The sequence below is a fragment of the Pleurodeles waltl genome, chromosome 5 (genome assembly GCF_031143425.1).
Source record: "Pleurodeles waltl isolate 20211129_DDA chromosome 5, aPleWal1.hap1.20221129, whole genome shotgun sequence".
In the NCBI taxonomy this organism is placed as follows: domain Eukaryota; kingdom Metazoa; phylum Chordata; class Amphibia; order Caudata; family Salamandridae; genus Pleurodeles; species Pleurodeles waltl.
In genome coordinates this window covers 262,308,157-262,323,024 of record NC_090444.1, presented here as the reverse complement: position 1 = coordinate 262,323,024, position 14,868 = coordinate 262,308,157, and the positions used below count along the sequence as shown (strand labels likewise).

At 42.0% G+C, this 14,868-nt stretch overlaps 1 protein-coding gene across 2 annotated transcripts in view; it reads right to left on the bottom strand.

The window, feature by feature from the left end:
* Nucleotides 1–14,868, bottom strand: part of PLEKHH2 (pleckstrin homology, MyTH4 and FERM domain containing H2) — an 812,518-nt gene that overhangs the window by 446,666 nt on the left and 350,984 nt on the right. For both annotated transcript variants that reach the window (XM_069233993.1, XM_069233994.1), the window contains 2 exons: nt 2,490–2,565; nt 208–302 (listed from right to left, as the gene is read on the bottom strand). In XM_069233993.1, coding sequence (XP_069090094.1) covers nt 208–302; nt 2,490–2,565 — 171 coding nt within the window. The remainder of the gene's footprint in view (nt 1–207; nt 303–2,489; nt 2,566–14,868) is intronic.

Genomic DNA, 14,868 nt, shown 5'->3' with positions numbered 1-14,868 from the left:
TTGGTCCTCCCCTGTCGCATAATTTCAGTGGCCCTGTCAATCTATGTTTAACATTTTTTGAAGGCACCTTTTTTCTCTAGGTAATTTCCAATCTGCCATTTGTTTAAAAGTTTTGAGCTACAGTTGATCATAACATTTTCACGTTTGTCTGTTGCTCCTTTAACTTGGCAGAGCAGATTTTTCATACTAGTAACAAAGATCTTTTACCCCTTTCAATGTCGTGTAGACGGGACTGGTCATATTCTTGTAAATAAGCGAAGTATAGGAGCCCGATGTTGAATTTAAAGGAACTGAACAACCATCTGCAAAGTAGAAAAATATTCTTAACCACTAATTGTAGCACAACTTACAAGCTAAACGTTCCTAGAAATTAAGACAAAGGAGCGCATTACAGAAGCCAAGCATTAATAATTGTGCACTTGTTAAATAGCGATCCCACGGGTGAGGTAACTAGGTGTGCAGTTACGCACAATTCTGAGTTTTGACCGATTGAATGTGAGATAACTTGGGAAAACCGAGTCTTACCCCATTCTGAGGTACACAAACTCAGACTGTGAGTTGTTGGCCTACTCGATTAGCCACAGGATTTACTTTGCAAAAATCTTGCAGATTAAATCCAACAGGTGTTCGATTTCTACACCAATTATAATCAGTGCCCAATTTGGAACAGAATGAGTGCCAGTGCAGAAAGTTGTACTCAGGGGAGGAGCTTCAGGGGGGTGTTTGGAGTGTTACACTCCCACTAAGAAATGTATTCTGTAGTAAATAGTTGGGTACTAGTGCTGGCATTTGGATATAGCGTAGTGTCTGTCAGATTTCACTAGGAATTTTCACATGCCCACACTGACAAAAACATGCACACACCCTCTCTTTTGTCTCTGTTTGAAGACCTTAAAAATGTTGATTAGCTTAAAAAATATTGTGTTCAAGTACCAAGGGGCGGCTCCTCTGCAGCGTCGGCGGGGCGTCGCCCCCCGGCAGAGCCAGCAGATGAAAAATAAAACGGTAGCTTGCAATTGTACTAATTTTCAGCATTTTTCACCTGCTGGCTCAGTACAACCGGCGTGAGGCGGCAGGAGGCGGCAGCGGGAGACGTGCGGCGCAAGGTGTTTTTTTTAATTTTTTTTAAATGCTGTTTCCCCAGTCGTCCTCCCACACTCTCCCCTTGACATATGCAGCGGCTGCCGCTGCAAGTACCCCTAACAGTCCACCCTTGTCTCTCATTCCACTGCTTTTTAAGCCCCCCTCATGTCCTGCTTCTCATATAATGTATTTTTTTACATGATATCCCAGCGTGATTGTTGGGAAGTACGAAGCTCACAACCCCCCAATCTTACTGACCAAGCTACGCCCCTGGCTGTGCTCAGAAGCATGCGGTAGGTGCTATTAAATGTCAGCGTGCCGATTACCAAGACTGCGCAGTCCTCAATTCACCTCATGCCTCTCTAATCCACCTCCGGACACTCCCCTCCCCTTTATCTTACTCTTGCAGGTTCCTGTTTTCTCCTTCTAAGATGTTTTTCCTTCTTTCTCCTTTATTTACTTTTCGCTCACTTGTTCTCAAGAATTGTCTGATGAAGAAATTAGCGACCACAGGCCAAGTTAAGCACTGGTTATAATCCTCATTCTGGAACAGCCAGGAGTGTGTGCCTGGATCAAGATTAGAGGAAGCAGAGTAATATTCCCCTAAAGTGTTCTCAATCCCTTCTCATGCAGAGCTCATACATCAACGGGGCCACTATGATATTAAAGCCCACTGCCATTTAGGAAATGCCCCCCAGTCTGGTTTAATCACAAGGTACAATCAGGACTCCTCTATGTCTAGGGAAGGTAAAGATGAAGAGTTAGAAAATATGAATTTTGTTACCACCTAATATATCCCTTCCCAGAAAGGGAGGCCAGCACCCACTCCCACCCCGGATAAGTGGTGTTAAATATGCACTCTTTACTATAATTAAATTATTTTTGTAACAACTATATCAAAATCTCTATAGATAGAAAAGCACTTCTAACAATAAGACATGTAGTCAATAGTGGCTTTTGTACCACTAGTGCCCCAGCTCACCTGCCACCCCCTAGAGGCACATGGGATGTCCTTCGCAGTACAAAGAGTCCAAATCACTTTTGCACAATACAACCTAACTACATTTAAAAACCGAAGCACATGTAAGACTCCTCCATTGGCTTATGAGGCTAGGCTGTAGCCATGCTCTGACGAGGAATATCAGGTCATCATTGATGAGGTAAATCTGTACCTACAAAGAGTATGTATCAGCACATGGACATGTCTGCCATCCTTATACGCTTGTAAATAGGGCTGGACGAAGAGTTGCCGAAAGCAGCTGATCGGAGCTCATGCATATGGATGTGATGCTCATGTTTTTCAAGAAGGCTAGATCCGGCCATGCGTGGTAGCATTCCAAATGACTGATAGTGATTGAAATAAAATAATTTATCGCAGGCACAATGCAGAAACGTGCACCACTTACTTCTTTTGATCAAGTCCACACTTAAGGCTTCAGACATTCGAATTCCTGATTTGGCAATTGCATAAATTCGACTTTCCTAAAATATAAAAAGAAAAAATTACTTTTCCCAAAAGCATATTATCAACAGCATCCATTCTACACAAAACCAAAACTCTCTTGTGTTAGCGAAGAAGTGTCATTAGATGCTTAATGTATATCTACCAAAATATAAGTAGACACCATCTTCGAAGACGACCTATTTTTAACACAAAAACTCTTTCTTGCAGCCTCCACTTCTATCCTACACTTTACAACCTATTCCAGTTCCTCAGGCTTTCCAGAATACTCAAATAGTCTTTCTTCGGAAAATGATTCTAGAGGGTGCACAACGCGGAAATAGCACATCCACGTACGTTGTTATGGCAGATCTAAACATTTTGTCACGTTTTCTCACTTACAACTTTTTTTATCTGTTAGTGAGATTTTCAATTGCTGTATAACTTCGACTTGAGTTCATTTTCACACAAGTTGTATAAATGAGATTTGAGATAATTTTCACAATATGTGTGTTTGCTACACAATCATGTGCAAAAGAGACTTTGGCAATGTGATATTAATTACGCGGACAATGGCAGGAAAGGCCAGGATATAATGAAATGTGACCACGTGAAAATGTAGACGGGGTGCATCAGTGCAATATTTGTTGAAAGGGTTATAAGCAAAGGAAGTCAGTAGCACAGTTAGAAATACTTTGATCAGAGGTTCATGCCTTCTGCACACTGTAAAGCTTTGCTGTGTCTTAGAACAACCCAGTCAGTCATCTATGCTAATTAACATTTTTACTACACAAATTAAAAGGAAATTTAAAATATTAATGGAAACATCTTTAACATGCATTTATATTTTATTTTCAAATATATTAGCCACCAATGTGGAAACTCGTTAACAACCATTGGCACCTGGAGTTCTGCCATTCATGAACTGAAGTCATGTATAGCAGTCCCTACTTGTGAGATATAAGGGTAAATGTATCCATGGCAGATTACTTTCTGCAGGTTCCTCTACATTTTTACTAACCTGACCCTTAATGCTACTGAGGGCTCACTTACTCTCTTGTTATACTACCCAAGTTGTCTTTGCACTTTCTCTCAAATATATCAGTGTATTAGAACTTCTCAAACATGTGTATACTAGAGCACTCTTGCATGTATAACATCATATAATAATCTGGCACATTAATATTCTTCTTGCCAACAGTCACCACAAGACAGTCCTTGTTGTCTCCTCTTCTAAACAGTAATCCAAAACTCATAGGAAGTGGTGAATAGTTCTTTCAATCAGTTGTGTGCCATCATGCAGAATGCAGATGATTCACCCATATAGAATACAGAAGATTTAGCCAACACGTGTTTCATCAAACACTTGACTTTCTCAAGGGTAGTTGTAGCAAAGATTCCGAAATGACTAAATATCACTCAAGAGACAGGACCAATGTAATAGTCAATCCAACATCATTGAAAATCTCGTTTATGCAGGGTAACACCAGTCTCTTCCCCTCCTTTAGGGAATCCGCACAAAAGTGAATATCCAATTTAAATTTCAAAACCTTGTCCATATATTGTAGTTTGAAAACATAAATCTGGACCCTGATAAGTCCTGTATATATTTTGGACCTTGATAAATCCTATGGTACCACCATACAGGCAGGAGAATGTCACATGCGTCCGGCCCTGTCAAAGTGGTGAGATACTTTTTTACTACATGTCATCTTTGAGTAATGGGCTAAAGAGGTCTTATGCATGAGTAGTCATATAGTACGTAGGCAGGCTAAACACTGAAGGAAGCCTGCCTAGCAGAGTCATGAAGATGGGAAAAAAGACTTCCCATCCCAGCGAAACCCAGAGGAGGCCTATTACATGGTCCAGCATTCCATACTGGGACTGGAACCAGGACGGCTGATTGGGCTTTTTAGCACAATATTTGGTACGTAGTTCCCTTTTCTACTGCAAAACAGTCTGGCAATGAGCGCGGCTGTCATACCAGACATTTGGGGGACTACAAATGCTTAATCTTTCTATGGAAGTAGGGTTCAGTTGGTGATAGATACAGAAAGAGTGGAGTTGAAATACAGCTGGTGTGCTGTGGCTCAGAAACTTTAGGACAAGAGGCTGTGTCAAATGTAACACAGTTGTGCCCAAGAGATGAGAATAAGATGTCCGGATTGACTATGGCGGGAACGATGAAGCCATGTTGCGCTGTGCAAAGCCACAGAGGCTGTGCTATTCCTGTCTACCAGTCCATGAGTAAATGCTAGGTGTTCAGAAGCTCCCAAGATCACAAAAAGCAGTTTACAGAGAAAATGCACTAAAGAGTGAATCTTGGCCCTTTAACCCTTTCTGTACCAGGCCTAAAAATGATCTTTCTGTTTGCCTTAAGACACAGTTGTGCCCAAGAGATGAGAATAAGATGTCCGGATTGACTATGGCGGGAACGATGAAGCCATGTTGCGCTGTGCAAAGCCACAGAGGCTGTGCTATTCCTGTCTACCAGTCCATGAGTAAATGCTAGGTGTTCAGAAGCTCCCAAGATCACAAAAAGCAGTTTACAGAGAAAATGCACTAAAGAGTGAATCTTGGCCCTTTAACCCTTTCTGTACCAGGCCTAAAAATGATCTTTCTGTTTGCCTTAAGACATTGGACAGTTGTTTGCTGCAAGGCTGATATGTTCTCAGATTCCAGTAGGAAGCCTAATCCCTGCAACTGAGTGTCATTTAGAATCCTAGTGGAGCACTAACATTTTACAAGATTGAAGGCGCAAGCTCTACCTGGTTACATCTAAACATAAGAAGGCTTCCTGAGTTACATGTGTATTTTCTAACAGTTACAGTGTGGCCATGCAGATTTACCTTTACCTAGAGCTCTACAGGATGTTGCAGGCAACAGTTCGAACATAAAGATGAGAATGTTGTCATATAATTGTCTATGGACTTTTTCTGAAAATCATTTGTGAAAACAAGTGTGGTGTGCTATTACTTTTTATTTCTTTCGATCCAACAAGGTAAGTTTCAGTCAGCCCTATAATGTATGATATTTATGTTAACATTACATAGCTTTTGTTTTGGGATGTGCAACGGAAAACCAGACTATGTTCTCATAGAGTTGACAATAATGGCTTCCCAAGGCAAGTAATGAGTGCAGCCTTTTTTAAATGGACCCTTTTCCCTAGGACCATTCCCTACTGGAGCCAACATAGTGCAAGGTTGCTATTACCATCCTTGGCACTCACGTGCAATACCCATTACCTACTCATCCATTTTCATCATGTCCTAACTATGTGAGGTTGGCCCAGTCTAAAAGAATGGATTGTTCTCTCTTAATACAACACTATTTTTAACAAATACACTCAATCCCTAGCCCAGGTACCCCCTTCCTGTGAGCCATAAGTAGCAAGGATGGAGGGCATCTGGAACAATGATGTGAAGACTAGGACTTTGAGGAAGAAAGATTAACATCAAGTAATCAAGATGTTACCTCCGTGTCCATGTTCTTCATCCTAGTCCTAATTACCATGACCTTGTTTTAAGATTCTCAACTCGTGAGACATACATGGAAATTGCAGTCATCTTCTTATGGAAAGAATTATGCAGATTGTCTCGGGAAACAAAACTGCCTAGCTACAGAATAGTATTACAAAAACACAAGGAAAACCCAGGGATATCTAGGGACCAAGGGGTACTTAATGCTTTACTGGAAGAAAAGTACGTTCACATTACATATGAGAAGTTTTTATTGGGGAAGATAATTATGTCCAGGCGAAATGCCCATTTGACAAGTAAAAACCACATTTATTTATCAAATAACCGAACAATTGGTGGACAAGGACCCAACACATGAAGGGCACACAACATTCAATGAAAAATAACTTCGGCATTAATATGTGAAATAAATAAATAATGATTAGCCCCTTTAGTCAGTAGTAAATCAATAACTGGGGTCAGTGTGCCGAAGTCGACAACGTTTAGGTTCTTACATAATTATAGGCCCATAATCGCCATCATCAGGACATTACACTTCATGCCTGAGGGAAGATACACAATGGTAAAGGAAGTACGCTGGAACGAAGAGGGAAAAAACAAAGGAAGAGAGGAAAACGTGAATTAATAGTCAATTGAAAAGTGCCTGTCAAAAGAAAATACAAGGGGAATGTGATTGCTGAGTGCCTAAGAATTGCAGCACAAGTGAGACTATGAAGAACACTGCCACCCCTGCTGGAAAACTATAAGACAGTCACGGACCAGTGGTAAAATAATCTAAAGGAAGAAGGTTAAAGTACCTAGGAACTGCCCCATGGATGAGGTGCAGCCACCCAAATTAAAAATTAAAATTAAACATTGGTGGAAGTTGTCACCAATTCAACCGGAGAACTGAAATGTTCTTTTAGACAAACTGTGTGAGCAACAAATACTTCAGCTTGTAGAATTACCTGAATGGGTTTCCGGCATATTAACTACATGGAAGAGGTCAGGGAATATGAGTGGTGGCGGAGATGGGGATTGTGAGAGACTGACTACCATCACTAGCACACCGCTGGGCTTGCTAAACCTGTTCACCTTTTACCACATCCAGGTGAAGCTCCGGGACTACTCTCCTCCTGACAGCATCCTCACCCGACATCTCTTATCCTGCCTCTACGCTTCCGCGCAGTTGAAGACACCCTTGGGTTTGCAGCAGGCTCAATGTCAATGGGACGCGGACTTAGGCAAATTGATTTTTGGAAGGTGTGGGCAGGCACTTGTAGTCTGACACAATGTTTGTCCCCTACTGGCAAACTCCGCCTTATACACTTTTGATTCTTTCATCAGGCATATAACACACCGTCTGAACTGTGTAACTATAAACTGTGTACCACAGACGAATGTGCCAGATGCTATGGGGGAGGGGCTGATTCTATGCACTTAGCTAGGTTTTGTCTTCCAATTTCAGCCTGCTGGACAGCTGTCTTTTCCACCCTTTCTTATATTCTAAGCTATCACCTTCCGCCTTCCCCGGGACTGGCACTCTGGTGCCTACCTATGGAAATGTCAGAGGATGATAAAAGTTTCTTGCCCTGCCACTGGTCTCACTAAACACGGAGTGGCCTGCATGTGGGGTCGAGGGCAGGCGCTCTTCACGCAAGACTAGTTGCTGGATATGGTGTATTATCAAGAACAATTATAACTTTATTATTCTATGCTCCCCTCAGTAGACCCAGATCCATATGGGGGCCATTCCAGCAGTACTTATTCACGGAGCCTCTGGACTCATCGTCCTGACTCCCTAACCACCTATCTGACCTATTAATGTGTTTATGGCTTCACCTTTATTGCAATGAGCCCTTGCTAAGAATTGCACATCTATTATGAATTGCTGTGTATGTTTTTATCATCGTCCTTTATGCTATGTATGAATTGCAAAGTGATTGTGGCCCGTATTTATACTTTTTTTGCGCCGCATTTGCGTCGTTTTTTTGACGCAAAAACGGCGCAAACTTGCAAAATGCCATTGTATTTTGTAGGTTTGCGCCGTTTTGCATCAAAAAGCGGCGCAAATGCGGCGCTAAAAAAAGTATAAATATGTATGATTACATCCCTCAAGCAGCACCTTATTGATCCCACAAGAATGAATGTACTTTTTATGTGAATGCAGCTATTTTTTATTGTTGTAATGGTTTTAATTGTAAATCTATAAACAAATAATAATAAAACTGTTAAAAAAATGAAAAGTCAGAGAATATTTCTCTATGTGCAAATCCGTGTGATTTAAATGGAATTATAGTTGTGGACTGCCACCCATTAACTCACAGTGAGGGTATGTTAGTGAATGCAGGTGGTTCTAAAGCATTCCAGGGTGATATGAATGTGTATGCTGAAAATGTGAAACAACCCAATGAGAGACTTGAGACTGTTTTACCAATCCTTAAGCAACATGGTATGACAGTAAACAAAACAAAATTGAAAATGTTTAATATAATGTGGATTATGGGGGACACAGAATAACAGAGGAGGGAACAAAGTCTAAAATCTCATTAGTTCAGGTGATTGAGGATGCCTCTAGTACACATGATAAAGATGCTTTGCCTTCATTTTAAAGACCAAGTGAATTTTATGCACATTTTTATTCAAGGTTATGCATTAGTGATTTCAAACATTAAGAAATATATTAAAAAAGGTATAAAGTACGACAGACTGATAAAAGTGAACGAAGCCTTTTGTCAAGTCAAGCATTCAATTGTTGAGGCACCTGCTATAAATCCTTTCAAATATGGTTTTTATTTATGTTTTTAGAAATGTCTTTATTCAAGGTTTACCAACAAAGATGTATAAAAATACATAATGGTGTGATTGGTGCAGTTGAGTTGCATACAGTACAATTTCCCTCAAACCATGGAACACTACCTCCCCAACCCCTGACCGGCCTCAAATCGAATATCTGCTCACCTAATACCCTGACAAAGTTGCCTTGTTGCTTTGCCCCCCCCCCCCACACCCGTTGCTATGTCTCCTGCGCACGCTCATCCCTGGGGATACTCTTAATGTGCTGCTCATCAGCCACCTCCCACTCATTCGGACCAACATCTTTGGAATCTCATTCCCCTGAGGGAGCACTCCCAGTAGACACAGTTTTACCGTTAGCAGCAGAACCCCTATTATGTGTGACAAAGTACCAACCACTCTGCTCCAAAAGCATATCAACTGCTCACAGTCCCAGGTCAACTGCAGAAATCCTGCTGAGGACTGACCGCATTTACCGCAAGTGGGGTATATTTTGAAGAGTCTGAGAGGGGTTTAAATAGGTTTGTTGTATGAGTTTAAAGCGGGCTTTGGGTGACACAAATTATATCTGCTTACAGGTTTTATGCCACTCCAAATCAGTCAGGTCCTCCCCCACAGTCGCACTCCATCTCGCTCTTCCACGCAATGCATCCCCCCCATCCGTAAGCAGGGCCGCGTGGAGCTGCGTGATGAGGCACCTGCAACCTACCAAGTCCCCCAATTTCTGTGATAACGCATTCTCCTTTGGTTAGATCAGAACGTGGTCCAGACACCCTGTGATGTATGTGACAAGCGGGCGTATTGCAAGAACTGACCAGGGCCAATTTCAAATCACTCTCAGGCTTGGTCAAACGTGATAAGCAGCTTATTTGCATAAAGGTCTCCTGCCATCTCACATCATCCCTCCTGCCATCGCTTGAATTACATATTTTGGGAATGGTCTGAGTATTCACAAGGCCAAGACCCAGCGCAATACCACCGTCACTACTCTATGCCACGCACTACCCATCTGGGACAGCAATTAGGGGATGGAATCAGGGACCATGTTCCCCATCATAAGACCTCCTGAAGCATCTAGGGGGCAGAGGTTCCCAGAAGGAGGGTCTTTTCCCAATTCAATTCTTTGTCTAACCAGTGCACTGTATGCTGGAGTTGCGATGCCGCGTAGTATAGATAAGGGTCAGGAAGTCCAAGACCACCACGCTGCCAAGGGAGCTTAAGCATGTCCAGTTTGAACTGACTTCTACCACCCACCCACACCAGGGTTCCCTACAGTTTGTCCAGCTGTGCAAAAGTAGCAGGAGGGATTGGTGACACTGTGTTCAAGTTTGGTCTTAAATGTACTATTGCAGATGAAGAAAGTTTATTTGGATTAGGAGCTGTATTAAGTAAAATGTGAACGTGAAAGGAAAAAAATGTATCATTTACTTCTAGGACATTGAGAGATTCAGAACGCGATTACACCACCATTGAGAAAGAACAATTTATCTTGTTACTGCGCTGTCAAGTATTTCAAAATGTATATTTGGGGTTAAGATTTTACATTTTTGCTGACCACAAGCCTGTACGTTAGGTGGCAGCTGTTCAAACGAAGCTTCTTTCAGGTTAGTGAGGTGGATGCCATGCCTTCAGGAATTCAATTTTTATTTTAAACATATCCCATGTGGAAAGAATTTTAGGGCTGACTATCTTTCCCACATCCCAGTCGAAGAAAATAAAGAGAAAGAATGAGATGATGATGATTGTTAGAAATGGGGTCTTTGGTTGGCAGTGGGGTGGACCCCCTATCCAAGCAAGGACCCTCACTCTAGTCAGGGTAAAGGAGAATCACCCTCAGCTAACCCCTGCTCACCCCCTTGGTAGCTTGGCACGTGCAGCAGGCTTAAACTTCAGAGTGCTAGGTGTAAAGTATTTGTACCAACACACACAGTAACTCAATGAAAACACTACAAAATGACACAACACAGGTTTAGAAAAATAGAAAATATTTATCTAAACAAAACAAGACCAAAACGACAAAAATCCACAAGACACAAGTCAAGTTATCACAAAAATGCAAAAAGAGTCTTCATGTAATTTTAAACACAACGCTAACACTGTTAGCATGAAAATCTACCTTGGGTGCGTCAAAAATAACCCTGCACAGGCGTGTGTGTGTCAAAAAGGGCTTGCGATGCGTCAATTTCACTCACGAGCGAGACCTTGCATCATTTCTCCTTTAGTCGGGTCGGCAGGCGTCGTTTCTTCTCTCCACAGGAGAGAGATGCATCAATCCGGTCAGCATTCTCGGGTCCGGGCAGGCCTTGGATCCTTTTTACACGCCCAGTAGTGTTTGCGTCAGAAATTCAGACGCACGATAATCTGAAAACCACGCAGCGCGGTTTGCTATCTCACCGGTCTCTGTCAGCGATGCTGCGCATCGTTTCTCCAGCCACAAGCATCGATCTTCCGGTCGCGTTGCAGGCGAGCATTGATTTTTTGCTGCGAAGCCGGCGGCGCGTCGATTTTTCAGCCGCAGATCGGAGTTGCGTCAATCTTTTCCCCGCACGGTGGTCTGTGCGTGAATTTCTCACTCTTGGGCTGCCAGCTTCTCCTTTCAGGGTCCCAGGAACTGGATGGGCACCACTTGGCAGAGTAGGAGTCTCTCCAGAGACTCCAGGTGCTGGCAGAGAGAAGTCTTTGCTGTCCCCTGAGACTTTAAACAACAGGAGGCAAGCTCTAAATCAAGCCCTTGGAGAGCTCTTCACAAGAAGGAAGGCAACACAAAGTCCAGTCTTTGTCCTCTAGCACAGGCAGAAGCAGCAACTGCAGGGCAGGAGGGCTCCACAAAGCACAGTCACGGGCAGGGCAACTCTTCTTCCTCAGCTCTTCAGCTCTTCTCCAGGCAGAGGTTCCTCTTGTTTTCCAGAAGTGTTCTAAAGTCTGTGGTTATACCCATTTTGCCCTTTGAAGAAGGCCTACTTCAAAGCAAAGTCTCTCTTGATTGTGAAGTCCTGCCTTGCCCAGGCCAGGCCCCAGACACACAACAGGGGGTTGGAGATGCATTGTGTGAGGGCAGGCACAGCCTTTTCAGGTGTTTGACCACTCCTCCCCTCCCTCTTAACACAGATGGCTCATCAGGAAATGCAGACTACACCCCAGCTCCCTTTGTGTCACTGTCTAGTGAGAGGTGCAACCAGCCCAACTGTCAAACTGACCCAGACAGGGAATCCACAAACAGGCAGAGTCACAGAAAAGCAAGAAAATGCTCACTTTCCAAAAGTGGCATTTTCAAACACGCAATCTTAAAATCAACTTTACTAAAAGATGTATTTTTAAATTGTGATCTCAGAAACCGCAAACTCCACATGTCTATCCTCTCCCAAAGGAAATCTACACTTTAATCAGATTTAAAGGTAGCCCCCATGTTAACCTATGAGAGGGACAGGCCTTGCAACAGTGAAAAACGAATTTAGCAATATTTCACTGTCAGGACATATAAAACACATTACTATATGTCCTACCTTAATCATACACTGCACCCTGCCCTTGGTGCTACCTAGGGCCTACCTTAGGGGTGTCTTACATGTAAGAAAAGGGAAGGTTTAAGCCTGGCAAGTGGTACACTTGCAAAGTCGAATTTACAGTTAAAACTGCACACACAGACACTGCAGTGGCAGGTCTGAGGCATGATTACAGAGCCACTAATGTGGGTGGCACAACCAGTGCTGCAAGCCCACTAGTAGCATTTGATTTACAGGCCCAGGGCATCTCTAGTGCACTGTACTAGGGACTTATCAGTAAATCAAATATGCCAATCATGGATGAACCAATTACATACACATTTTGTATAGGAGCACCTGCACTTTAGCACTGGTTAGCAGTGGTAAAGTGCCCAGAGTAACAAAAACTGCAAAAACAGAGTCCAGCACACATCAACAACCTGGGAAACAGAGGCAAAAAGTTAAGGGAGACCACGCCAAGGATGAAAAGTCTAACAATGATGATGATGATGATGATGCCATCCACAATTTAGACTTCACTATTTCAGAGGTGGACTGGATTGAGAGTTACAAGGAGGACACTACTATGAGGCGAGTCAAGGAGTATATTATTAAAGGATGGCCACAAGACAGGATTTGGAGTTCTGTATTGAGACATTTTGTTCAGGTGCCTGGAGAACTTAGAATAAAGAGTTAACCTTATGAGTATTTGTTCCACCTGAGAAACTACTTCATAATGGAACTGATGTTGCAAATGAGGGGCATATTGATATTCAGCCACTAGTCGTAAAATGTAGCAATATTATTGGTGGCCAGGTTACATGGTCAAGTTAGAAAATATGTGGCCAGTTGTAAAGTCTATTCTGTCAAACAAATATTGAAGAACTGTACAGAAAGCTTTGCATTCAGTCCCTTGGCCGGATGGTTCATGGAAAAATCTTGGTTTCGATTTTGCTGGCCCATATATTCTATTTTGCAGAGATTTTAAATTCCTCACTGCAGCAGTAGATGATTAGTCAAAGTGTTAAGACAGCTAATACAACTACATAAAGTAATTATTGCAAACAATGGCACAATCATTTCCACCTAAGAGATGGTGCAGTTTATGAGGGTACATTGTGTGAAGCATCTGCTAGCGGCACTCGAATGATTCAGTGGAGAGAGCTAATTCCATAATTAAAGAAGATATTCACGCTGCTACATCCAACAGGTTATGTGCTTTATCTATATACGTGAGAAAATTTGGAGGTATAATACTACGCCACATAGTACTACAAGTGTGTCATCTTTTTGTTATGAACAGGAAAAGACCCTGTATCCAGATTGAAACCTGCTTGGATCAAAAAGCACGTGGGTGAGCGTTCAGTAAGTTTGAATTTTAGAAAGTGCAAGAAAAAGGGCAAGAAAAAGAATAGAGTTGTAAAAAATACTTTGATGCTACTACAAACGTTTAGATAGGCGACTGGATTATTATTTAAAAAACCCTTTAAAAGTAACTCAAAGGGAATCTAAGTATTCTGCTTCTGTTGAAGTGGTTAAGGTGACCAAATATGCAGTTCTTCTGGAAGAGAAAGTATGGTGGAATATTAATGCAGTAAACCGTATAACATCAGAGCAATCTCAATTTAAGGTAAAGAACAGCTGCTCAGAATTAAATATTGATTGTGATTGCACTACTCGGAGTAGTGTATCAGTCAGTGACAGCCTTCCAGTGAGTGTGGAAAGACCCTATCCTGCGAGTGTGGAAAGCCTGTGTTCTTCTTGACTGTCAATTTCTGAACAAACTGTTTCAGAGTCGGAGTCTCAGAAAGCGCTGGTGAGCAGACTATTTTAGAATTGAACTTGGTTCCATCTGAAATAAGAACACGGTGTGGTCGCACTGCGGTTTTACCTCCTAAATTTAAGTATTATGTTACTTTCTAACTATATACATTATTCTATTTTTGTTTAATAAAGAGGAAGGTGATGTATGCATCAGTTCATATATCGTGTTCTTTAAGTGTGCATGGGTTACCGTTGTTTTGATTTACAGTGTATTACTTGTTGAATTTAAACTGTTATTGAATGTCCTTGTGCCACATTCTAGGGCGTTCTGCAGTTTGGGGTGAGAAGCTTCGAATAAAAAAAATGTTAAATCATCAACTTCACTTCGCCGTGTTATCAATTATTCCCTCGAAATAGTGTTCAAAATGCTAGAAGGAGCTACCTATACCATAGAGGATTTATGCAGTTCAAACCTGTCGTTGTCAGACAACATGCTTGAATGGGATCTCTTCTGAAAAGGCAGCAGGCCCCCCCTGAATATCTCTACAGAAGGTAATGTTTTTAGAGAAATTAATTAGTTCGTCTAAATCCTTGGCATTGCCTCTTGGAATGCATTGCTCGGCACAAGTACAAAATGAGACAAGGTAAAAAAAAAAAAATTACCAAAATATATATTAAACGAATCACTTTTCAAATATGTACCTGTCCTGTCTGTTCCAACATTTAGCGTTTTGGAAGGCAAAGAAATATTCAGAAATGTTGCTATGCCCCACACCACTCCAGAACTGTAAGCAGCAAGTGGCTGTCACCCACACCAACAGAAACAGAAAATCAAATCAACAAG